General features: G+C 46.1%; 1 protein-coding gene and 2 pseudogenes across 2 annotated transcripts in view; all 3 read left to right on the top strand.

Moving 5' to 3' along the window:
* The first annotated feature begins 698 nt into the window (after positions 1 to 698).
* Positions 699 to 24,535, top strand: part of UNC13C (unc-13 homolog C) — a 179,482-nt gene continuing 155,645 nt past the window's right edge. The window contains exons 1-2 of one of the 2 annotated variants that reach the window (XM_066636656.1): positions 699 to 3,510; positions 3,562 to 3,714. In XM_066636656.1, the coding sequence (XP_066492753.1) occupies positions 702 to 3,510; positions 3,562 to 3,714 (2,962 nt within the window). In that variant the 5' untranslated portion in view covers positions 699 to 701. The remainder of the gene's footprint in view (positions 3,511 to 3,561; positions 3,715 to 24,535) is intronic. The other variant, XM_066636655.1, reaches the window with a different exon arrangement.
* LOC136659727 (5S ribosomal RNA) lies at positions 7,257 to 7,373 on the top strand (annotated as a pseudogene).
* LOC136659550 (5S ribosomal RNA) lies at positions 16,874 to 16,987 on the top strand (annotated as a pseudogene).

Raw genomic sequence — 24,535 nt, 5'->3', positions numbered from 1 at the left:
GCTTCCACGTAAACATGCATTGAATCAGGCTGAACATCTCCTATTGAGGATACTTTATTTAAAACCTTATTTGCTTTTTATTGACTAAAAGCAAACTACAAACTGCAGATTTCTAACTCCAGATGGAAATTGTAGTTCTAACTCGAAACAACAAATTGGAAAATCTCAAACCATGCCATGAAAACCTGTTGTAAGAAATAATTTCACCTCCATTCATCTTTTTCTTTTGTGAGTGAGAACTGTGATTTCATTAATGGTAACATGATGAAAATACCATATTAATATGCAAAATGATTATATTGGTTTTGCAAATGTAGTAAATGCATTTCATTTTTTTTAAGTGTACCTTGCAAAATGTCGGGTGGGCAAGTTGAACATGAATATGAAATGGTGGATTGAAGTTTGCAAGCCATAGTAACCCCCTTCCCTGCTTTCTAGGTGCTGTGGAGAGTAATGGGAAGCAGGACTGGAGCTTGCTGCATCCACTGTGGGCCTCGCTCAAGAGCTGGTTTCTAGCCTACTGATTTGCTGTCAGATTATCCAAAAACCGTAGCGGTGCCAAGCTTTAGCACACACAACTTGTCAATAGTCTCAGCAGATTTAGGGGATCAGACCTAATGATTACGTTGGAAACAAACAGATATTCCTGTGGATAGAAAATTGCCATCTGTGTGAGAAAAGGCTAATTGAAGTTGCCCTCCATGGTTTCTGCTCTCTTCAAGAGCCTGATCTCTTCCTACATATATAAGATTTACAAAGGAATGTTTACAAAGAAATTGGGCAATAGTACAAAGAAGAAAGATAGTTGCCAAAGCAAAAAGGAACAAGACATCCCCCCAGTTGGACAGGTAAAAAATCCCAAATTCTCCAACACTTTGAAAAGCACTGTCAAAAAACTTGCTAAGTGCTCCTCTGCTCGTAATTTGTCAACTGAAGAGGAGGAGAGCAACAAAGACTTTTCTCTGTCTCCAACGTTCAGCTATCGAGTAGCGATTGCAAATGGACTTCAGAAGAGTGTGTTCTTAACGAATAATAATGAAGACCCAGTTCAAGACCTGTCTTCCAATGAGAGCTCATATTCGGAGTCCTTAAGTGAAGTCAAGGGTCCCAGTAGGGCCCAAAAATATTCATCCCACACAATGCCTGTGAGGCGCAACAGGAAGAGCTTGAGCAGCCTGGCTCCTTCCGACGGCAGCTCCGATGGGGAGCGCACCTTGCATAGTTTAAAACTTGGTGCTCTGCGGAAACTGCGGAAATGGAAGAAGAGTCAGGAATGCGTGTCCTCAGACTCCGAGCTCAGCACATGGAGAAAGACACTGGGGTTAAGGAGCAAGTCCTTGGACAGGACGGCTCGTCCCCAGAAGTCCAACACCCTTGAACCAGGCTTCAGTTCAACGGGTTGCATTAGCCAAACCCACGATGTTATGGAAATGATCTTCAAGGAACTTCAGGGAATCAGTCAAATTGAGACGGAGCTCTCTGAACTAAGGGGGCACGTCAATGCCCTGAAGCAGTCCATTGATGAAATCTCCAGCAGTGTGGAAGTTGTGCAGAGCGAAATTGAGCAGTTGCGAACAGGCTTTGTACAGTCGAGAAGGGAGACGCGTGATATACATGACTATATCAAGCAAATTGGGCACACCGGAAGCAAAACAAGTCTTAGGTTTTTAAATGTGCAGGAGGAGAAATTTGAAAATACAGAACACGTGGTGTACAGGACTTTGATAGAGAAAATGGGATTCTCGGATACACAAAACTCTGTTAAAATAGAATTTGCACACCGAGTGGGGCAGCACAGAGACTGCCCCAATGCCAAGCCCAGGCCCATTCTTGTCTACTTTGAGACACCGCAGCAAAGAGATTCCGTTCTGAAAAAGTCTTACAAACTCAAGGGAACCGGTATTGGCATTTCAACCGACATTCTTTCCCACGACACAAAAGAAAGAAAAGACAAAAGCCTGCCTTTGTCACAGACATATGAGAGCATGGACATGAAATTGCTGGCTGTTGACCTCAAAGCTAAAAAACACGATTGGGAATCACCCGACAGCAGCGATAAAGAACTTGAGTCAGATATAAATCGGAACAGTTATGCAAAGATATCCAAGTCAGCCCCACAAATGAAGAGAAGTACAGGAAAGGGCAGGGAAGAATCATCAAGCGTCAGAGTTCTGAAAGGAGCTGCAGATGGCAACAGTTTTCCAAACAAAATCAATTATAATGAAGAGTCACCAGGAACAGAGAGCCTGCAGAAAGACTCCAAGGTCAGCTGCTACTCAGACATGACCCCCCTCTGGCAGTCACAGAATGATTTTGCAACACTCAAGCTCAGCCGGTCAGAATCTGATTTTTCTAAACTCTGCCAGTCATACTCTGAAGATTTTTCAGAGAATCAGTACTTCAGCAGAACCAATGGCAGCTCGCTGTTGTCTTCTTCGGACCGTGAACTCTGGCAGAGAACTCATGACGATCCATCTAATTGGTGCGGAGGTTCTCAAGAACAAACTTTTAATCAAGATAATTACCCTTATCAAGTTGAGAATGAAGTTGAAAACACAGAAACAGTTGACAGTGGGGTCAGCAATGGAATCATGTGTGTGTCTGGAGACAGGAGTCATTATAGTAACTCTCAAGTCTCTTTACAAGATGACCTCTCACCATGGAAAGACTGGAATCAGCTAGACCAAAACACAGATGTAGGGTTGGATTCATCAACACAAGAAGTCTTGGCTTACGACCTAAGCAGCTCTTCTGACCAGCAGATAGAATATGGTCAGATCTCGGACCTCCAATACGACATGGAAAGTTACGATTTTACCCTGGATGGCAACTCCCCCTCTGGCACTGGGGTCAGTAGTGAAACACAGAGCCAGTGGATTGGCCAATATGATGACTACCAGGAGGCCAATGCCAACACCCTGTATCAGAACCAGAACAGGAAGCCCACAATGTACCGAAGCCAAAGTGAACTGCCCAGTGATGACTCAGAGGAAGCACCTCCTAAATCCTGGCACAGCAGGCTAAGCATTGACCTTTCAGACAAAACGTTCAGCTTTCCGAAGTTTGGGAACACTCTGCAGCGGGCAAAATCAGCTTTGGAAGTGGTGTGGAATAAAAGCACGCAGAGTTTAAGCGGTTATGAGGACAGCGGGTCGTCTTTCATGGGGAGATTTCGGACTTTGTCCCAGTCAACTGCTAATGAATCAAGCACAACCCTGGATTCTGACGTTTATACAGAACCTTATTATTACAAAGCTGAGGATGAAGAAGACTACAGTGAGCCTGTTGGTGAGAATGAAACAGATTATGTGGAGGTCATGGAACAAGTTCTTGCCAAGCTGGAAAACAGAACTAGTGCCAGTGAAATAGAACAGGTCCAGGAATTTGAGCAGGAGCAGACTCCCTATGAAAGCCCTTATGCCTTTTCACAGGAAGATACTACCGATGGATATTTTGACAACAGTGTGATTAATGATGATGCATTGGAATTTGTGGAGGACGCAGTTGTGGGTGGCACAGTTGTGGATGACACTGTTGTGGATGACACTGTTGTTGAAACAGAAATAGAAGTATGTGAAGATGAAAATCAGAATGTCCCAGAAATCCCTGTTGTGACGCCGGTGAAAAAAAAAGTACGGCCATCTTTTAAAGAAGCCGCTTTAAAGGCCTATAAGAAACAGATGAGCGAGCTGGAAGAGAAGATCCTTGCTGGAGGTATGGCATTTTCAGTTCATATGAAAGGTAACAAGAAGAATGTCCATGTGAGTTCTGTAGGTGCTGCTTTTCTCCCTTGGAATTCAGTGTTAAAAGAAGCTCTTCGACTTCAGTAAGGAGGCTGCTGGATTCTTGAGGGAGGATCAGTGGCTGCAGCCAGTCATGCCATCTGATCCACAATCCAGTTAAGCCCAAAGACTTGAGTTGATTAGTCCCACTGGAATCAATTGAGTAAATTGGCTCAAATCCAATTACTGTGGCTCAACTCCACTGTAGATTGATTGAGTTGTTAGTTTGTCTCTCAAAAAGACAACTCCATGATGGCTTCTTCATTGGCACAAAGGAGTCCAAGTTATTATTTTTAATAATAACAGCTCTCTCTCAAAGTACTTCTCGGTTTTATACAGCATGTACTTGGATCTGTTCTGCAGTGCCAGGACAAAACCAGAGTAAGATCAATCTCCAACCTTTCATCAAGAAAATGACGTGGGTTTTTATTTTGTGTCTTTCTGACCTGCTTACTTTTGTTGTACAGGCTGCTGTAATTTGCTTTTAAAATAAGGGGTCTAGATTCTGTTTTAGTGTGCTACAAAGGAGAAGAAATTGAATGTTTGGCCTTTTGCTCTGCAGAAATCAAAGAGGTTTCAGAACAACTTAAGCCCTGTGCAGTATTGTCCAAACATTCTCTGAGTATCTGAGTGTCTCAAGAGGCAGAGTCTTCCCATAATGCCTATTTCTGGAGTGCCTTCTAGTGATCAGGTGCCCATCTGGTTAAGAACATCTACTACCTAGGCCAGGCATAGTCTAGTAAAGTACATTGGGGGGGGCATGACGACACATGGTTTTCTCCAGTTGTTTAGCTGTGTGGACTAGATGAGACTTCCTGGTGTACAGCCTGGTTCTGTTTCATCCCATTGTCCTAGGTTTCTCCCATAAATGAGGTTTTTCTCTTTTTTCCTTCCTTTGCTGAATTTCACATTTCTACCATTTACAACTTAGGTACTTTGTGTGTTACCTTTGCTAATCTACATGAGAGATGCAGTTTTAAAGTATCTTACAGGGCTGACCCAAGCTCTTCCAGCACCTGAGGCATCAAGCCACTCTCCCTGCCCCCCCCCTATCCATTGGCACATCAGCCAGAGCTTCTCCCCCTTCTGCTAGATGGATTTGAACTGGAAGAGAGAAGAGTGGTAGGCTTAGAGTTGGAGACATTCTGGCCCACCACTCTCCTCTCCTGTTCCACACTTCTGTTCCCCCCTTTGGGTCCTCGAAGCAGGAGTGGTAAAGGTGGATGGGTCAAATACCTTTCACTAGTCCTTTGCTTGATATGGCTATCTCAGTCAACCTTGTGGATGGGCCAGCAATGGTGACTTGTGTGTGGTGAGGTAGATTTCTGACTTGCTTTTGCACTTAACAACCGTTTGGTACCGCTTACTTCCCATGAGTAGCAGCCAACTATTGTCGCTTTGACAGGATCTTTGCTGTGTTCTTATGGTTGTCATGCAGAAGTATAATCTTTCCCCTTCGTTAAAGACTAGGATTGAACCAAACCTGTGTGCATTTTCATTTTCAGATCAACACTTGTCTTTTGAGAAGGTTAAACCTTTGATTAGATGCAGAGGCAAGCTATGTGAAAAATTGGCCTTGCCAGGACTGATTTATTGAGGCTCCATCCTCAGAGCTGTGGACTGACTTGGGGGCCGCATAGTTTCCTTATCCCAAACATATTCCTTTCAGTTGGACTCAGGAAGCATCTACCTCCTTGAGGTTAGGCAGACTCCTTGGCTATATTTCTTTTGGGACTGACTGGCCTACTCCAGGATTTCGCAGCTGTGGGGCTGGGTCACATCCTTGGTTGTGTGCCCAGTGCTTCTCCAGGCACTGAATGAATAAGAACAGCCCTGCAGGGTGGTGCGGTGGGTGAATGCAACAAGGCAGGGAATTTATTTAGGTCTAGGTTCACAGAAACAAGAAACGAATTGACTAAGAACCTGATCTTATTCAACTTTCTAGCACCGGTGCAGCTGCAATGCAGCCCCAAGGTAAGGGAACAAATGTTCCAATACCTTGAGGAGGCCTCTGTTACTGCCCCCCCTCCCAATGCAAGAAGCAGAGCATACCCCATTGGCACAGCAGCACTGGCACTGGAAAATTGGATAGGATTGGGCCCTTAGACTGTTGATTAACACATGCAAAAGCCCAAAGGAATGAACTCTTAGTGCAACATTGTGGAGTTCTCTCCTCAAAGTCTTCTTTGTCTCAAACCAAAGTCTCCTTTGGTTGCTGTGCAGAATTCTGTAGGTTCTTTTATTTTGTTTCAGTTGCCCTGGGGATGGGCCTTTTGTGGTCAGAAGTCTTTTCTTCTCAAAAGTCTTATAAGAGACAGTCCAAGACTTCCTGGCACCTGACAGATCACACCAAACGTTGCCCACCTGCCTCCCATACCTGGTGGCTTGCCAGCTGCCTGTCACTCCTGCTCTGTTCCTTGGAATAGAAAAGGAAGTCAGTGGTTTGCTGCCTGCTGCATGGAGATACTCTCTAGCCCACCATTCTCTTCTCCTCCACACTTCCTCTTCCACTCCATTCCCCTCTTCTTTTGTTCTGAGGAGGGGCAGCAGAGATAGGTGTGACCCTCTTCTTGCCAATCCACCAGCTGAGGCAACTGCCTCAGTTGACCACAAGAACAGTTCAACCCTAATTCTTGTAGGTAAATGCCCACCCCTTCTGTTCTGTCTCCAGGCTTGGAATCCTAACACAAAAAACCCAACATTGGTTGCTGGAAAGGCAGGCGTGCAGAGGCTGCCCCATGCATCAGTTCATGCATGCAGAGTAATTCAGGAAATGGATCCACCAGCCTGAATTAGGTCACCTGAAATGCAGCTCCCAAAAGGGGATTCCTAACGTGTGGCAGGATCTGCGTTGTGAAAGCTGCTTCCCACACAGTGAGTAGGGAGCAGCCTCCACACAGTTGCATTCTAATCTGCTGTTTGTTCAAGTGAAACAGGCAGGCCAAAGTAATCTTGCCCAGCTGTGAGATGAGGACACCTGCTCTGGCTCTGCGGGGCTCGTCTCGTCACACATTGCTTTCTGTACTACCTTACAGAACAATTGCTTGAATTATGCAGGAACCTCTGGTGCAAGAGACCTGGTTGCTTCTCATCCTCTGCAGGAGGCTTTCTCCTGTCTGCCTGTGGAAAAACAAAGTATGCCTTTACGTTTTGTGGAGGATCCTGCCTGGGGCAAATGACTGAGGGCCCAATCCTATCCAATTTTCCAGTGCCAATGTAGCCATGCCAATGGGCATGCATTGCATCCTGTGATGGGAAGGCAGTCACAGAGGCCTTCTCAAGGTATGGGAATATTTGTTCCCTTACCTCGGAGCTGCATTGCAACTACACCAGTGCTGGAAAGTTGGATAGGATTGGGCCTTGATATAGGTGATCTTCCAATCTCCCATTCTGTATTAATTCTGCTTACATCTTTACAGTGTAGGGTCAGCAGTTGTTTTTTGAGCAATCAATTTACTAGCATGACCCTAAACTGTTAGCAACTGTTACCCTGTACATGCCCAATCTTGTCTGATCTCGGAAGCTAAGCAGGGTCAGGCCTGGTTAGTACTTGGATGGGAGACCGCCTGGGAATACCGGGTGCTGTAGGCTTATACCATAGTCTTTTGAGACTGAAGGTTGCCAACCAACTAAATGCATCACTTCTATCGCTTTTCTGCAAAAGGCATATGAGATTCCCTGGTCCTCCTAGTGCTCTGTTGAATATCTGAAAACTGCAGCAGATCTGTGTTCTCCTAATAACTCTGGGTAGGGATGGGCAAAACTGCTCTCTTTATTCTTGCAGGCACATCTGCCTTCCTGCACACCCGCCTTGGATATCAGTGTGACGTTTCATTCTCTGTGCAGATCCCAAAAATGATTGCACAAACATGTTTGATGAGCTCTTGAATTGTAGGGGAAAAAATCATCCTCCCCATCAGGAAGCACATCTCTGAGCAAGATAAGCCCCAAATGGGGGACATGGATGCTGTTCTGATGTGAAATTGGTGCACTGCACCATGGGAGGCCCTCCCACAAAAGATGTGTATTGTAATCTGAATTTTAGGTTCAGGAGAACTCGAGAGTGGACTTATCTTTACAGTATCCCATGGTTGTTCTGTGATCTTAAGTGTGTTGTGGTCTGTGTGTTGCAGACTCCAGCTCCTCTCTCATTCTTGTCAGCAGAGGATTGTCCAGGTCCAAAATCAGAAGCTTGTAAGTGAGATGAGCTGGAAAGAACTGTTCAACTAGGAGCCAAGGCTAGCTTGAGAATCAGTGTCCAGTTGCTGAAAATAGTGGCTAGAATATAGTGCAAAGAGCTGGGCAGGAGACACCTGAGGGGGGACATGATTGAGACATACAAAATTATGCAGGAGATGGACAGAGTGGATAGGGAGATGCTCTTTACACTCTAACATAACACCAGAACCAGGGGACATCCACTAAAATTGAGTGTTGGGAGAGTTAGAACAGACAAAAGAAAATATTTCTTTACTCAGCGTGTGGTTGGTCTGTGGAACTCCTTGCCACAGGATGTGGTGATGGCGTTTAGCCTGGACGCCTTTAAAAGGGAATTGGACAAGTTTCTGGAGGAAAAATCCATTACAGGGCACAAGCCATGATGTGTATGTGCAAGGTCCTGGTTTTAGAAATGGGTTATGTCAGAATGCCAGATGCAAGGGAGGGCACCAGGATGAGGTCTCTTGTTATCTGGTGTGCTCCCTGGGGCATTTGGTGGGCCGCTGTGAGATACAGGAAGCTGGACTAGATGGGCCTATGGCCTGATCCAGTGGGGCTGTTCTTATGTTCTTATGATGTTGTATCAGCCGGCTGGGAATGGTGAGAAGGGTGATTGTAGGTCTTGCAGCCCCACAGTCAGTGGGGGAGGGGGCTGAACCTAGAAACACTTAAGCCAAGGTGTCATACGCAGGAGCATAAGATGCTGCCTTGTACAGCTTCAGGCTATCTGTCCATCTATCCAGTATCATTCTGCATTGACTGGCAGCAGCTCTCCAGGGTTTCAGGTAGGGGTCTTTCCTTGTCCTGCCAGATCAGTAAAGAACAGCAGGTAGAATTAAAGGTAAACTTTAATCCCTGTTGCATTTTGGCTGCTGCCAGTTCTATGAGGAAGTGCCAGGGATTGTACCAGGGGGCCTTCTGCATGCAAAGCATGTCAGTAGGCCACAGTTTCCTCCAATGGCAGACCTTTGGGGAAGAGAGCCTAATGCCATCAGGTGGAAAGGGTGTCTTCTAAGGGTATCTTCTGATTGGCTTATTTGGGTCTAAGAAGTGAGTCAGGGAGAGCCCAGGGGTGTTAACAAGGGGGGTATATCCATTCTTGATTCATTGGGGTCCAAAAATGGGGTGTCCTTCATTGAGTCTGTCCCACTGGGGCAAGCCAGTTCTTGTGCTTCCCAGCATATAGAGAGGTACAGAGGAGAGATTTTCCATGACCTGGAGTATCCTCTTGTTCTGCTCCAGTCTTCAAAGACAGGTTTGTGTTCATGTTTGTGTACAAGTGGTGCCTTTGTACCTAAATGATTGTCAGTTCAGCCATGGCTGATACTTTTTCAAGCTTCTGTGGCCTCTTGATGGAAATAGATTAAAATATATTCACCAAAGCTGAGAGCATACCTGGGCATGAATGTCAGTGTCAAGGGCATATTTAGACATTGCAGAGTTCATTCGGCTGTGGAAAGGAGCACAAATTAATATTTTGATGCTTGGGTGAAAGACAGCTCTTTTCCTTTGTTGCAAAATATTTGAATATTTCTTGATTGGTGCATCATGGAAGATTTAAAATAAACAAGATCAAGGCGCTCATTAAAACTCAACCTACGGCAGAAAAAGGGACATGAGTTGGAGAAGTTCCCTTCCAGAACAATTAATTGAACTAAAGAAGGTCTCACTGGGAGGGACACTGATTTGACAGAAGTGAATGTTCCACTGTGTATGCTCCACTGAAACCAATATTTGAGGCTTCCTCCTGTCACAAAAAGGCAACTGAAATAGAGGTGGACTGTGTAACCACAGATTGAGAAGGAACCCGTCTAGAAGAGCAGGAAGTCAGGGCTGTCCCATGAGACCCACCTCTGTCCTCACACCTCCATGTTCCTCTTCCTTCCACTCCTTGGGTTTAAAAAGGAGGAGGAGGAATGGAACTGAGGAGGAAGCATAGAGGGAAGGAGAGCAGTAACCAAATGTTGCTACGCATCCACACCCCCTGGTGACTCACTAGCCATCCCTGCTGGTTCTGCTCCACTTTCACCCTGCAAGAGAAAAGGGAGAAATGTTACACAAATGGGTTGCTGAGCGCTGCACAGAGAAGCTCTAACCCTCTACTCTCCATATTTCTTTTTCCTCTCTGTTTCCCTTCAAATTCTGGAAGCAGGAGGAGAGGTAGAGACTTGTATGCCATCTCAGATGCCAAGAAGTCTTGAGTTAGCCCTGTATTCTGTAGGCAGAAAGCCTGGCTCTGGCTCATGTGGTACACATTTCAAATAGGTTCAAACCAGTCCAGGTAGCAGCCGGTAGGGGACTGGAGCAGAAGGAGAAATGTGGAGATTGGTGACCTAGAATGTCAGAAATGCTCTACCCTACTACTCTTCTCTCCTCCACATGTTCTCGTCTGCTCCATCCCCTCTTCCTTTCTGCACTCAGAGAATAGGAAGAGAAGAAGTGACTGGTGCGCTGCTAGCAAAGTAGTGGTGGCTTTTGACCACTACAGCCTCTGGAAGGTCTTGGACCAGCCCTTGAGATTTGTGGGGCATCTTTGCCCTCCATGCTTGGCTGTAGGTCATGGATTATAGAGACCTGTCTTGGGCTCGGTAGGCCATCAGTATTCAGAGCATGCAGTCAGGCTCAAGCTTGGCCCTGATTTTGCCCTCACGGTGTCTGGTGGCATCCAGGCATGATGCTGTGGGCAAGCAACCGATACCCCTGCTATGAAGGTTGTTAGGTGGCATCTTTGGCAGGTAAAGCTTCTTTGATTCTATCATCCAGATATTTGTCCTGAGTGCACAGGAAGGAGAAACCATAATTCATTATTTTTGTAGTGCTTGCAGTATGTAAAATATGCATGAGCGTAAAGGTAGAACAACCTTACCTGAGGACAGTCTGTGAGCACAGGAGAAACTGAGTGACTAGGGTTTTAGCCAGCTGACCTCCTGGCTAAAATCCACGCATTTTGACTTTCCTGGTGCATGGAGCCAGCTTGCCTTATGCCATTCACATGGTAGCTCTTGGCATGGCTTAGCTAGCATCCTTTATGCAGAGCACAGCCAGCTTATGAGAGCCACAAGATCTTGTTTCTCTAGCTTTCTGTGTCATGTATGGTGGACGTTTTAAGATTTCCTAGAGAGCAGCAAGACAGTACCTGCAAACCTATTGTCTCTTCTTAGCATGGTCCCTACTTTTGGTGCAGAGGAAGAGGAGAACATGGGGAACATGTCTTCTCCTCTAAAGTCTTCGTTATCACGTATAATATGCAAACCATCTTGTCATATAAGCTTAGAATTTCTCTACCAGTCCAGCATCTTGTTCCCAACAGCAGCCAGCCAGATGCCTCTGAGAAAGCCAGGTAGTGGAAAATGAAAGTGGTTGTGGCTTTTCCTTGCTGGCTTCCCCCACCCCCGTTTTTGTCCCCAGCACCTGGTATTAGAGGAAACCTCCTCTGAACATGAAAGGCTTTAACTACAATGGCTGATAGATTGAAGAGTACTCCACCAGTCCTCTTCCCACGGATTTGTCACTTCCTCTTTTAAAGCCATATAAGCTGAGTATCAGTGAACATCACCACATCTTGTGGAAGTGAGTTCCACAAATGAATTATGCATGGTGTGAAGTGATATTTCCTGTTGTCAGTCCTGTATCTGCTGTTGATCTGCTTCATTGGTTGACCCTGACTTCTGGCATTATTAGAGAGAAACTGGGAACGTTCCCTTTCTTCATACTGCTCAGAAGTTCAGAAAACATCTCCCCTCCCCTCCCTAATTTGTGTCTCCTTCTAAACTAAGAAGCCCCAGCCTCTGAAGATTTCATCTGTAGGGGAAAATGCTCTGTCTGATCAGGTTGGTCGTCCTTTTGGTTGGTGGTTCCTTTCTGGAGGCCTGTGTGTCTTGATTTGCAGCCGACGTTCCACATCCAGGCCCACCATAGACTTGTATCTCAGCATGAAGCAGAGATGTGTTTTTTATTTTATTTTCAGCCTTCTTCTTGCTAATGTTGAATGAGCCCTCTCTTGTTTGTGTACTGATCCTGAGCTAACATCACAGTGCAGAATAATTTGGTATCCCCTGCCAGCATGGCTCCTTGGTTCTTTCCTCTGACCCAAGATCAGCAAAGTCAGACAGTTTTGAATCACTTTTGCCCAGCTAATGTTTTGGGCCTCATCAACTAGGAAATGAGATGGAGCCCTGGTGGCTCTGTAGTGCATCTGAGTTGCATGACATAGTGGCTTGCTCTGGTCCCTGCAAATGACAAGGTCTTTTTCAAGTTTGTCAGTTCATATGTTTTCTGTGCAAGAATCTCCAGCCAAAAGGCAGCATGGTGGGAGCTGCATCTCTCTGAAAACAGGCTCCAGCTCTGTTTTTGTTTTTTTTAAGCCAATCTCTTGCAAGACTCTGCAATCTTTAGGCAAAAGGCAAGCTCTTGATTCCCCCTCTGTAGGAGTGCCACCCTCGCTCTTTTCTCATGATGAGCCATTTACATAATCTTGACAAGTTCTGCTCAGTTAGGGTGTGTATACATGCATATATATGCACGTAGTTTACGTAGGAATAATGTGTGAGCTTAAAAAGCCATTTGGCAGAGCAGCTGAAGTGGAAACAGAGGTGGAGTAGAGGTCACATGTGGCTCAGGGATGTGCCACTGCAGTGTCCCCTACACAGTCCACTGGAATGTCCCCTGCACAAGTCTTAACAGCCCAATCCTATATAACTTCCCACACGTTGATGCAGAGGCATCAACATGCCCTCTGCTGTATTCTGCGTGGGAGATTTAGCATGTTGAGATCTCCTTAGGTAAGGAAACATTTGTTTCCTTGGCCGTGGGAAGACCACAGCAACTGTCATGGATCAAGTTAGACCTGTGCCAGCTCTATAACTTGCACAAGTCCACGTTGACCCATGAAGGCAGATCAGGCCCAGGAAGGGGGTTAGGATTTGGAGGGCACCGCTGTTACTGAACCCACTCCTTCTCAGGCCCAATCCATCCACCTCCACCGAGTTCTACCCTTCCCCTGTCCAGTTCCACTTCCCTCACTGGCCTACCCTAGTTGATGAATCTTTGGCCATTTGCTGGTGTAAGGGAGGCTGCTCCAATCTCCCCACTAGCGACCAAGCAGCGTGCGCCATTGGTGGTTGCTTTATGACAGCCATTAAGAAGTTGCCACTGGCACAACATGTATTCTACCTGCAGCCAGTCTGCTTAGGATTGGGTCATTATTAAACTGAATGAGAGGAGCCTGAGATTCCTACTACTGAGCTCTTAGCTACTCTCATTCATTTCAGTGGGGTTTGCGCAGGAGAACAAACTAGTGGATTGAGCCCTATACGTTTCTCACATCCAAAATGCGAGGTTACCTACATGGCCCTCAAGAGTATTTTTTGCATTGATAGTTGTGAGCCCTTAAAGCTCATGGCAGCATTCTCTCCTTGATTCCTCCTAAACATTTTTGTTCAACAATTTCTAGAAACACATTCACAATGATACTTCTGAACCTCTCTCTCAGTAATTTGAGGGTCGGGCTGGGATAAGGCTTAGTTGCGCAGATAATTAAAGTGCATTTTTAAAAAACTCTTCCTCTTTTAAAAGCACAGAGTAACAATGCAGGACCTTTCTGTAACAAAGAGCTTATGATTTGTGTTTAGACTGTAACTTGGATTCGCCAGCCTTTTCTAAGTTTAGCAATCGATCGTTTCTGTACTCTATAGAGAGAGAAGCTATTCTTTACCAACCTTATTAATGAAAGCTTCCCCCTTGCCCCAGTTTCCCTCATAAATAGCAAATAACCACTGCCTCTGATGTTTGCATCTGGGAATCACCTCTGCTCCGGAATGCTAACATATATATTTTTTGCTCCATATGCCATTTGCACCTTTAGCTAACTGGGCTACCAGCTTGCTGCTAGGCTTGTCCTGATGTGACTGTGAAAAGAAGCCTGTTCATTGGGTGGGAGGGGGGCTTGGGAAGGGCTGCATAGAGCACTTTGTTCTACACCTCCTGCCTGCTTCAATCTCTTTGCATGAGCCTTGTCTGTTTCCTCCCACCCCCCTCACACCCATCTGCAGTGATCTGAGCAGTCAAAAACGGTTGTTCTGAGTTTGCTCTGCCCAGAAACTGAGGGAGCTACTTGGTAAAGAGCAGGTGTCAGTCTGAGCAGTAGCAGAAATGTCTTCCATTCAAGCAGTGGGTATGTTTCACTCTCTTGACCCATTTACAAGGGTAGTAATTGCATCACGGCAGCAGGTTTGATGGGGCTAGAGCAGTGGATTGCCAACTTTTTAGCACCAGGACCCACTTTTAGTATGACAATCTGTCAGGACTCGCCAGAAGTGATGTTATTAACCTGGGAATGATGTCATGGCTGGAAGTGACATCATCAAGCAGGAAAACTTTGAATACCCCCCCCCCCATATGACAAAATCAAATTAAGGGCACAATCCTAAGAAGGGCTACTCAGAAGTAAGTCCTATTGTGTTCAATGGGACATACACCCAGGAAAGTGAGGTTAGGATTGCATCCTAAGTAATTGAAATGTTTACAGTAAGTATGTTTAAGTATGTAAAGAAGAACCCTCCTAATCCTTCCCAGCAATTGCTGATTTCTTAAAAAATTTTCCACAACATCCCAAAGGCTGCAATCCTATCCACACTTACCCGGGAGTAAGCCCCATTGACTGTCAGTGTTAAAAGCATTTATATTGTAGCCTGTTAAAAGTACAGGTCTGTAACATTTCCCCGAATGCAGTCACATACCATGGTAACATCTAGTCTAATATGCTGACAATAAATTACACATTGAAATGATTGGGGACCCATTCATTTGAGAAACCCACAATTTGAGAAACACTGGGTTACAGGATCAATCTTCTTTCAGGTTGTTCTATTCAAGCAGGTTGGAGACATAGGAAGGATGCTTTGTGGCCCTTAGTTTTCCTCACACTTATACAGCTCAAAAGGTGGGAAACCCTGGCCTCTGTGCAGCCCGCTTAGAGGCAGGCTGTGCAGCATGGCCTTTCCCAGTTTGAAGAGACACTTGGCCAACAGTCTGAGGCAAAGAGGCAAAGAAGGAAGGCCCATAGCCAGGGAGACAGACCAAGGACAGACTGCACTTGCTCCCGGTGTGGAAGGGATTGTCACTCCCGAATCGGCCTTTTCAGCCACACTAGACGCTGTTCCAGAACCACCATTCAGAGCGCGATACCATAGTCTTTTGAGACTGAAGGTTGCCAACATGCATGTATACAGCTGCCTTATGACAAGTCGGATCATTGGTTGATCTGGCTCAGTATTGCCTACCTTGAACTCTCCTGCATTTCACAAAAGTCTTTCCCGTCTGGAGATGTCAGGATTTGGACTTGAGATCCCCATGTGAGAGATCTGCTCTGCCCCTATTGAGCTATGTCTCTTTCCATATGATAAACTTCCTTTCCTTTTTATCTGAAGCCACTCAAGAAAGGATGAGACTGAGCAGATCAAATTAAATTGGATACCAGCCCAGTGGATGGACTGATTCCCATATGTGAGGGTCTCTCGGGGACTGTCAGTGACCACCTTGGGAAGGGAAGCAAAGGAGGGAAGTGGCTTAGTGGTAGATCATATGCCTTGCATGCCAAAGGTTCCAGGTTCAATCATCACTAGGTGAGTCAGAGAAAAATTCCTGCTTAAAACTGGAGAGCCACTACCAGTAAGTGTGACAGTACTGGACCAGATGAATCAAGATTCCAATTCAGTATAAAATAGTTTATTATGTTCCTACTATGTTTTATTTCTTCTGCCAAGTGGTAAGGAGTTGCACTAGCTGGTGATTACTTGATCCTGTGATGAAGAGAGACTCTGTATTGAAAAACGCCAGTTCAATTTCAATTTCAGCAACCTTTAATGGCATAGCAAAACGCCAGTTTAAAACCTGGCAAAGCCTAAATAATTTGGAGCCTGATGATTATGCAAACCAGTCCTCCCCCCATACCCTCCATGACACCTTTCCAAAGTTATCTGTTCTTGCCTCAGAGATGTTTGGAGGGGCCCCAGTGTGTAGGGAGGGGCTCCTCTTGGCTGCTGCTTTGAAGTGCACTGATGATGCTGTCTGGCACAGCAACCTTGGGGAAAGCGGCTGGCTCAGTCCTTGCACTTGTGAATGAGAACAGGGCTTAGTCCTGAGTGCACCATGACTAATTTTCCAGCCTTGGTACTCATGAGGAGCTTGTGGCAATTTTTCATCTCTCCCCTCAACCAGTAATAATTTTCCTCTGACCTTCTCTGGATCAGACAAGTGCCACTCATTCCTTATGATTCACAAACCTTCATATTCTCTTTCCAACGCTGAATGCTATATTCTCCTTGTCTGCTCCAGGCAACGGAATGTCCTTTAGGCAAAGCCTCTTTAATATTTTGCTCTGGAGTGATAATTTTAGCTTCTATTATTCCTGCATGGCTTGTGTTGCTGTATGGCTGACTTTGGTGCCTTCTTTGTTACCTCTTTATTTCTACCTCCTAGCAATCAGACACTAATTAGGGAATTGCTTTACTCCAACGACCCACTGTCTATGACCAGGGGCACTTCACATACCCACAATTACTGAGAGATTGCAGCTGGGCTGGGAAATTATTCCATGATGTGCCATCTCCAGGGGGGGCTGGTTGCCAAGAGGGAAATCTGTGATTCAGCTAATTTTCTTCTGGAAATGGGTTCCTGTTGGTCCCAGCTGGGAAATTCAGTGGCAGGAGCTGAGGCACTTGGGGAGTCAAATAACTGTGGGTGCAGGGAAAGGGCCAGGACTATCTTTGGCAGCTGTCATTTCTGCTTCTTCTATGACTCTGCTTCCTAATCTGGGGATTTCCTCATGGAGCCCTTAAGGGTGCTGGATGCAGCATTACAGTCAACCATGGTGATGCTACTGTTACCCTGCACATGCCCGATCTCGTCTGATCTCGGAAGCTAAGCAGGGTCAGGCCTGGTTAGTACTTGGATGGGAGACCGCCTGGAAATACCAGGTGCTGTAGGGTTATACCATAGTCTTTCGAGACTGAAGGTTGCCAACCAAGGTGATGCTGCTGTAGACATCACCTTCTGAATTCCACGATGTCCCAACACAGACATCATAACCCTGTGTTGGAAAGGGCAGTGTTTATTTTTGACAGAGGTTTCTGAGCTGTTGAAAGTGTGAGTAGAGGCGAGCCAATGCCTGTGTAAAGAGCTTCCTCATCCACCATCAGATAAGGCAGGGAGCCATGAGCAGGGAAGGGGAATGTGCAGTTAAATCTGTGGTGTGCCATAATCCCACCCTTCTCTCTCCCCCCCTCCATTTACAGACACACACATGCATTCTCCCTCACATTACTGGATATACAGTAACTAGTTAGAATCAATGTTGCTCTAATTATGTTAAAGGCTTCCTATGTGGGTGCTCTTAATTTTTCAGCGTGTGCCCTCAATTAAAGCATGTAATTTGTAGCTTAATGGTTCTCGTATCCAGGAAGTCTTGAGAATAATTTCCAGATGCTGTGAACTCTGTCTAACCTGGCATCATTGGCAACATCCCATTTTGTTGAAGGATCAGTTTGTGTTGTGAGCTGACATAGTACCTTATTATGTGTCTTCCCCTCTTTTACTTAATCGCTAGAATACACTTCTACCCCCTCTGTTTCAATTAAACTGTTATAATTGAATGGGCTTGTTCGTGTGGCCAAGAGAAAGAGTTTAATTATTTCAGCACACCTGTATGATTTACAAAGGTATTTTGTTCCGTAATTATTATTAGATAGTCAGGAAGTTAAAATAACCATGTAGTAGTTAAAATAACCACGTGTAGAGCAGGAGGTTGCTGGACCTTTGGCAAGTAAGAGTTAAGATGGACAGAGATCACATGGTGAGATCTCATACTGTTACATCAACCAACAAAGCCATCTTCTCTATGGTTGAACTCTAGGTTGAACCCTATCTCTTCCTTTAAGATTGGAGTGCTGTTATAACTGCGCAAGGAGAGATTTACAAGGGAATGTGACCGTTTATCCCCAGCTCCTCAAAACTCTTTCCAGCTATTCAAGTACAGGAGGTGTCCAGGACTTGCTGGAGAGGGAAAGATTTCAGGGCTGAAGAAAAGGACCCTTTCCCCCCTGTTTGAAACCTTTCCTTGCTGTATTGTACAGTGCCAAAGGTTTACGGTATGGGGCTACTTGGATGCAAGGGCAGCTTCTGTTGCCTTATTGCTGACCAGTTGATCTGTCTGGCTAGGTCTGTGTTTTCCTTCTTTCTTCACTGCATTGTGTGTGTTTCTTTCAAAGCTGCGTGGTTCGTGGAACAGGATACCCACCCCAGATTCCAAGATCATCTAACTAACCTTTAAAGCTATTCATGGTTTGGGACTGGGGTAGCTGAGGAACTGCCTTCTCTCATACAAACTGACTTGTCCCCTGAGGTTATCTGGGAAGGCACTCTTCTAGGTGCTGCCTATGGCTAAGATCAGTGTGACCAGATACAATGGAGAACACAGTGCCTCTACCGTTAACCACTATATAGAAGAGGGAATTTTGGCAGGTGCAGCTCAATATAGAGGGGTTTAAAAAGCTTCACCTGCCAAAATTCCCTCTTTGATATAATGGTTAAAGGTATAGGCATTGTGTCTTCCATTATGTCTGATCACCCTAGCTAAGGTTGAAGGGTCCTTCCCCGTTGAGCACCCTCTGTTGGCTTTTTGGTGTGGGCTAAAAACATGTTTTCTTCCCATTAGCTTTCCCACCTTAACTCTCTTCATTGCTTTTCCTGTTCTTTTGGTTGGTTAGTAATCTGCAATGCTGGGGTTTTTTTTGGGGGGGGGCGGTGTTTTTTTGTTGGTGCTTTTGTATTAAGTGTTTGCTGCTTTTGCTGTGATTTGTTGTTTATAGTTGTACATCTTGCACACCCCAGTGTTTGGGGGGAAGGGCAAGATACACATATTTTAAATAAGTAAATAAATAAACTGGTTAGAGGCAGTTAAGATTAGGTTTGTCACATAGGATCTTAAACAGTCTTGGATGCAAAATTGGTGGTTATAACTGATTAAGAAATTTCTCCCTATTCTACCTACTGTAGATTTAATTGGAAAGGTGGATTTAATTCACAAAGGGAGGCATTTTGGCCTGGCTGTCTGAGGACTATTTCCAGGGCTTACCCAAAATATCTTGGCTCTTGAGGCAGTGAACCAAACACTGCCCCGCTTCTCTGATGGCTGACCACCTCTGCTCTTGCTCCCTGGATTTGAAAGGGAAAAGGGGAACTGAATGGAAAAGGAAGGGAAGAGGAGAAGAGAGCAGTGGCTAGAGTGGCATAATTTATCAAATCCAAGGGTGATAGAGAGAGGCAGAGGTAGATGATGGGTAGCCCCCTGCTGATCAATTGCCTGAGGCAATTGCCTTAGTCAACCTTATGAATGGACTGGCCCTGACTCTGAAATTCACAACAGCTTGTTGTACCCTGTTAAATAACTTATTTTGGAGACTGAATGAAAAGATTTTTGCAGTGGGGGATAAATGTTTGCAGAATCCTGGAATTCAGAAGTAAAAGTGGATACATGAAATGGAGAACCTTTTAATCCCTCCCAGGTGTCTTTGATACAGGGCTTTAGCTCTCCTAGGATACAAAATATATCTGAAACGGCACTGGGGCTGCTTCCTCTGCCTTATCAAATCCTCTTCCAGAGATTCACAACTGCTTGGCAAGGCACAAAGTGAAATGCTTAACCTGCATAAGATCCACACTGTGATGCAAAGTAACACAGGTGCAACCTTGGCTACCCTTTACCTCCTTCCCTGCAGTGGACCACAATTATTTCAGTCAAGATATCCTCCTTGAAAGGCAGCCTTAGATCATTTCTTTTATCTGTAACAAAGGAAACTATTTATTTGGTGATTCAAATAGGAAGTTATTCATGTCTGTTGTAGAATTTTATAAAAGTGTCTGGATCATGCTATGGCAAGAGGTGTTTTACCTTGGCAGTGTTGTACACAAAGGATGATTAGACAGCCAGGGGTTCACTTTGGTGTCTCAAAGGTGTGGCCAGAGTGTGGGTGTGGGAGGGGTCTTCTACACTGAGGGGCTGTGTGGCAAACATGTTGTGAAAGAACTGCAGTTCAAGCCCCACCATGGCTCTTCTCTGAGTCTTTTTAGTTTGTCAGCATTTTCCTCTCTCTTTGCTGCCCAGAACAGAAAGAATGTGGTACTCCAAAGGAAGGTACATCAGTGCTGTGTTGGGTCCTAGAACTGCTTTCTGGGGCCCTGAAGGCTTCAAGTTGAAGCAAGGCTTGGGTTTGGGCTGGGTGCAGACAGAACAGTTGAGCTTTCCCCCATTTCTTTTGCCGTTATGCCCCCATTGGTCTTGGGAAATATGCCATGCGTCACATGACATGATAGCCCAGAGCTGGAACATGACTGAGAGATTCTGATGTGCTGAATAGTTTGTCAATTGAATAGCTCCAGAACCAGCCCATCCATGAAGCCAACCAAGTTGTCTGTGGTGGTCTCTGCTGCTTGTTCTCCCACTCCCTGGGTTTGAAAAAGAAGAGAAGGATGTAGCAGAGAGGAGTGGAGGAGAGGAGAGTAGTGATCTAGAATCAATGCTTCATCTTCCATTTTGTTTCCCTTTTCATTTTTGAATCCAGGTTTGGGAGGAAAAGATGTAACAGAGGTGGTGACTCATGCATTGCCAGGTTAGGGAGTCAGCATTTGATGTGTGGCAAGATCTTTCACAAAAGAGGTGACAGCATTTAGCACCAGAAGGTCTTGGGTTGAGCTCTCTGACATCAGAAATCTAGCAAAATTTCACTTGGATGCTGCATGGTTGTGTTAAGGCAGATAATGAGGAATAATACAAATCTCCCAAGATCTGAAGTCATTTCAGTGACCTTTCATCAGTGACCTTAATGTGTGATTAAGCCACATGTATGATTATATGCGCCACATGTATGATTATATGCCTCTGGGGCATAAGTCATGGGTGTGTCCTCGGTGCAAGGAGCTCCAGGGTCTCAGGGAACGCGTCCACTCCCTTGAAGCCTTGGTGGCCGACCTGGAGAAGCGCAGGCAGGCAGAGGAGGACCGTGGGGAGACTTCCAGGGACGATCAGGCTTCGTCCCAACCTCAGGCGTGCAGCTCCTCGGCTGCCCGGGTGGGAAGTCTCGGGACTGGTGGACGTCATCCTGGAGAGGAGGGAAACGATCCCCTAGGGGGGACCCCTTCTCCAGGGGATGGGCCCGTATCCGAACGCACTCGGGATACTCCTCGGCGGGAGGGGGGTTGGGGGCTTCTTGTAGTGGGGGATTCGATTATTAGAAACATAGACAGGGGGGTTTGCAACAGATGTGAGGACCGCATGGTGACTTGCCTGCCTGGTGCGAAGGTTGCGGACATCACTTCTTGTCTAGACAGGCTAGTAGACAGTGCTGGGGGAGAGGTAGCGGCTGTGGTGCATGACGGCACCAACGACGTGGGCAAGTGTAGCTGGGAGGTCCTGGAGGCCAAATTGAGGCTTTTAGGCAGGAAGCTGAAAGCCAGGACCTCAAAGGTAGCGTTCTCTGAAGTGCTACCTGTTCCACGCGCAGGGCCAGCTAGGCAGGCGGAGATCAGGGGTCTCAATGCGTGGATGAGACGGTGGTGTAGGGAGGAGGGGTTTAGATTCGTTAGGCACTGGGGAACGTTTTGGGACAAGCGGGGCCTGTACAAGAGGGACGGGCTCCACTTGAACCAGAATGGAACCAGACTGCTGGCGCATAACATTAAAAAGGTGGCAGAGCAGCTTTTAAACTGATCCCTGGGGGAAGGCCGACAGGAGCCGAGGGGGCATCCGGTTCGGGACTCCTCATCCCATAGGGATGAGGATGGGGAGGTTAGAGAACAACAAGACAAAGGCAGGGTAGGAGAAGAAATTGGGAAAGGTAGGGTGATGGGATGTGATAGACGGTTTGGCACAATGAGAGGATGCGGGGACAAAGGAGCGAATAAGCAGCCCATCCTAGGGCATTCCGTGTACAAATGCTTTTATGCGAATGCCCGAAGTCTACGAGCAAAGGTGGGAGAACTGGAATGTCTGGTGACAAGGGAAAACATTGACATAGTGGGCATAACGGAAACCTGGTGGAATGCGGAGAATCAGTGGGATACCGCAATCCCGGGCTATAAACTCTACAGGAGGGACAGGCAGGGGCGTGTTGGAGGTGGGGTGGCCCTTTATGTTAAGGAAGGGATAGAGATTGAAAGTATCTCTATCCCAGCAAAGTAGAGATTGAAGGTGTGTCCAACTCCACGGTAGAATCTCTGTGGGTTAAATTACCAGGCTTGTGCAGCGATGTAATACTGGGGGCGTGCTATTGTCCTCCAGACCAGAAATCGGATGGGGACCTTCAAATGAGGAAACAGATCAGGGAGGTGACAAGGAGGGACAGGGTTGTAATCATGGGGGACTTCAATTATCCTCATATTGACTGGGTCAATTTGTGTTCTGGTCACAATAAGGAAACCGGATTTCTTGACGTGCTAAATGACTGTGGCTTAGAGCAGCTGGTCACGGAGCCCACCAGAGGACAAGTGACTCTGGATTTAATATTGTGCGTTATGCAGGACCTGGTTAGAGATGTAAACGTTACTGAGCCATTGGGGAACAGAGATCATGCTGCAATCCGTTTTGACGTGCACGTTGGGGGAAGAATACCAGGCAAATCTCTAACAAAAACCCCTGACTTCCGACGGACAGACTTCCCCCAAATGAGGAGGCTGGTTAGAAGGAGGTTGAAAGGGAGGGTAAAAAGAGTCCAATCTCTCCAGAGTGCATGGAGGCTGCTTAAAACAACAGTAATAGAAGCCTAGCAGAAGTGTATACCGCAAAGAAAGAAGGGTTCCACTAAATCCAGGAGAGTGCCCGCATGGCTAACCAGCCAAGTTAGAGAGGCTGTGAAAGGCAAGGAAGCTTTCTTCCGTAAATGGAAGTCTTGCCCTAATGAGAATAAAAAGGAACATAAACTGGCAAAAGAAATGTAAGAAGGTGATAGGGGAGGCCAAGCGAGACTATGAGGAACGCACGGCCAGCAACATTAAGGGGAATAATAAAAGCTTCTTCAAATATGTTAGAAGCAGGAAACCCACCAGAGAAGCGGTTGGCCCTCTGGATGGTGAGGGAGGGAAAGGGGAGATAAAAGGAGACTTAGAGATGGCAGAGAAATTAAATGAGTTCTTTGCATCTGTCTTCACGGCAGAAGACCTCGGGCAGATACCGCTGCCCGAACGGCCCCTCCTGACCGAGGAGTTAAGTCAGATAGAGGTTAAAAGAGAAGATGTTTCAGACCTCATTGATAAATTAAAGATCAATAAGTCACCGGGCCCTGATGGCATCCACCCAAGAGTTATTAAGGAATTGAAGAATGAAGTTGCAGATCTCTCGACTAAGGTATGCAACTTGTCCCTCAAAACGGCCACGGTGCCAGAAGATTGGAGGATAGCAAATGTCACGCCTATTTTTAAAAAGGGAAAGAGGGGGGACCCAGGAAACTATAGGCCGGTCAGCCTAACATCCATACCGGGTAAGATGGTGGAATGCCTCATCAAAGATAGGATCTCAAAACACATAGACGAACAGGCCTTGCTGAGGGAGAGTCAGCATGGCTTCTGTAAGGGTAAGTCTTGCCTCACGAACCTTATAGAATTCTTTGAAAAGGTCAACAGGCATGTGGATGCGGGAGAACCCGTGGACATTATATATCTGGACTTTCAGAAGGCATTTGACACGGTCCCTCACCAAAGGCTACTGAAAAAACTCCACAGTCAGGGAATTAGAGGACAGGTCCTCTCATGGACTGAGAACTGCTTGGAGGCCAGGAAGCAGAGAGTCGGTGTCAATGGGCATTTTTCACAATGGAGAGAGGTGAAAAGCGGTGTGCCGCAAGGATCTGTCCTGGGACCGGTGCTTTTCAACCTCTTCATAAATGACCTGGAGACAGGGTTGAGCAGTGAAGTGGCTAAGTTTGCAGACGACACCAAACCTTTCCGAGTGGTGAAGACCAGAAGTGATTGTGAGGAGCTCCAGAAGGATCTCTCCAGACTGGCAGAATGGGCAGCAAAATGGCAGATGCGCTTCAATGTCAGTAAGTGTAAAGTCATGCACATTGGGGCAAAAAATCAAAACTTTAGATATAGGCTGATGGGTTCTGAGCTGTCTGTGACAGATCAGGAGAGAGATCTTGGGGTGGTGGTGGACAGGTCGATGAAAGTGTCGACCCAATGTGCGGCGGCAGTGAAGAAGGCCAATTCTATGCTTGGGATCATTAGGAAGGGTATTGAGAACAAAATGGCTAGTATTATAATGCCGTTGTACAAATCTATGGTAAGGCCACACCTGGAGTATTGTGTCCAGTTCTGGTCGCCGCATCTCAAAAAAGACATAGTGGAAATGGAAAAGGTGGAAAAGAGAGCGACTAAGATGATTACGGGGCTGGGGCACCTTCCTTATGAGGAAAGGCTCCGGCGTTTGGGCCTCTTCAGCCTAGAAAAGAGACGCCTGAGGGGGGACATGATTGAGACATACAAAATTA

This window comes from Tiliqua scincoides, chromosome 8 (assembly GCF_035046505.1).
Source record: "Tiliqua scincoides isolate rTilSci1 chromosome 8, rTilSci1.hap2, whole genome shotgun sequence".
Taxonomy (NCBI): Eukaryota; Metazoa; Chordata; class Lepidosauria; order Squamata; family Scincidae; genus Tiliqua; species Tiliqua scincoides.
This window is presented reverse-complemented; position numbering and strand designations above follow the sequence as displayed.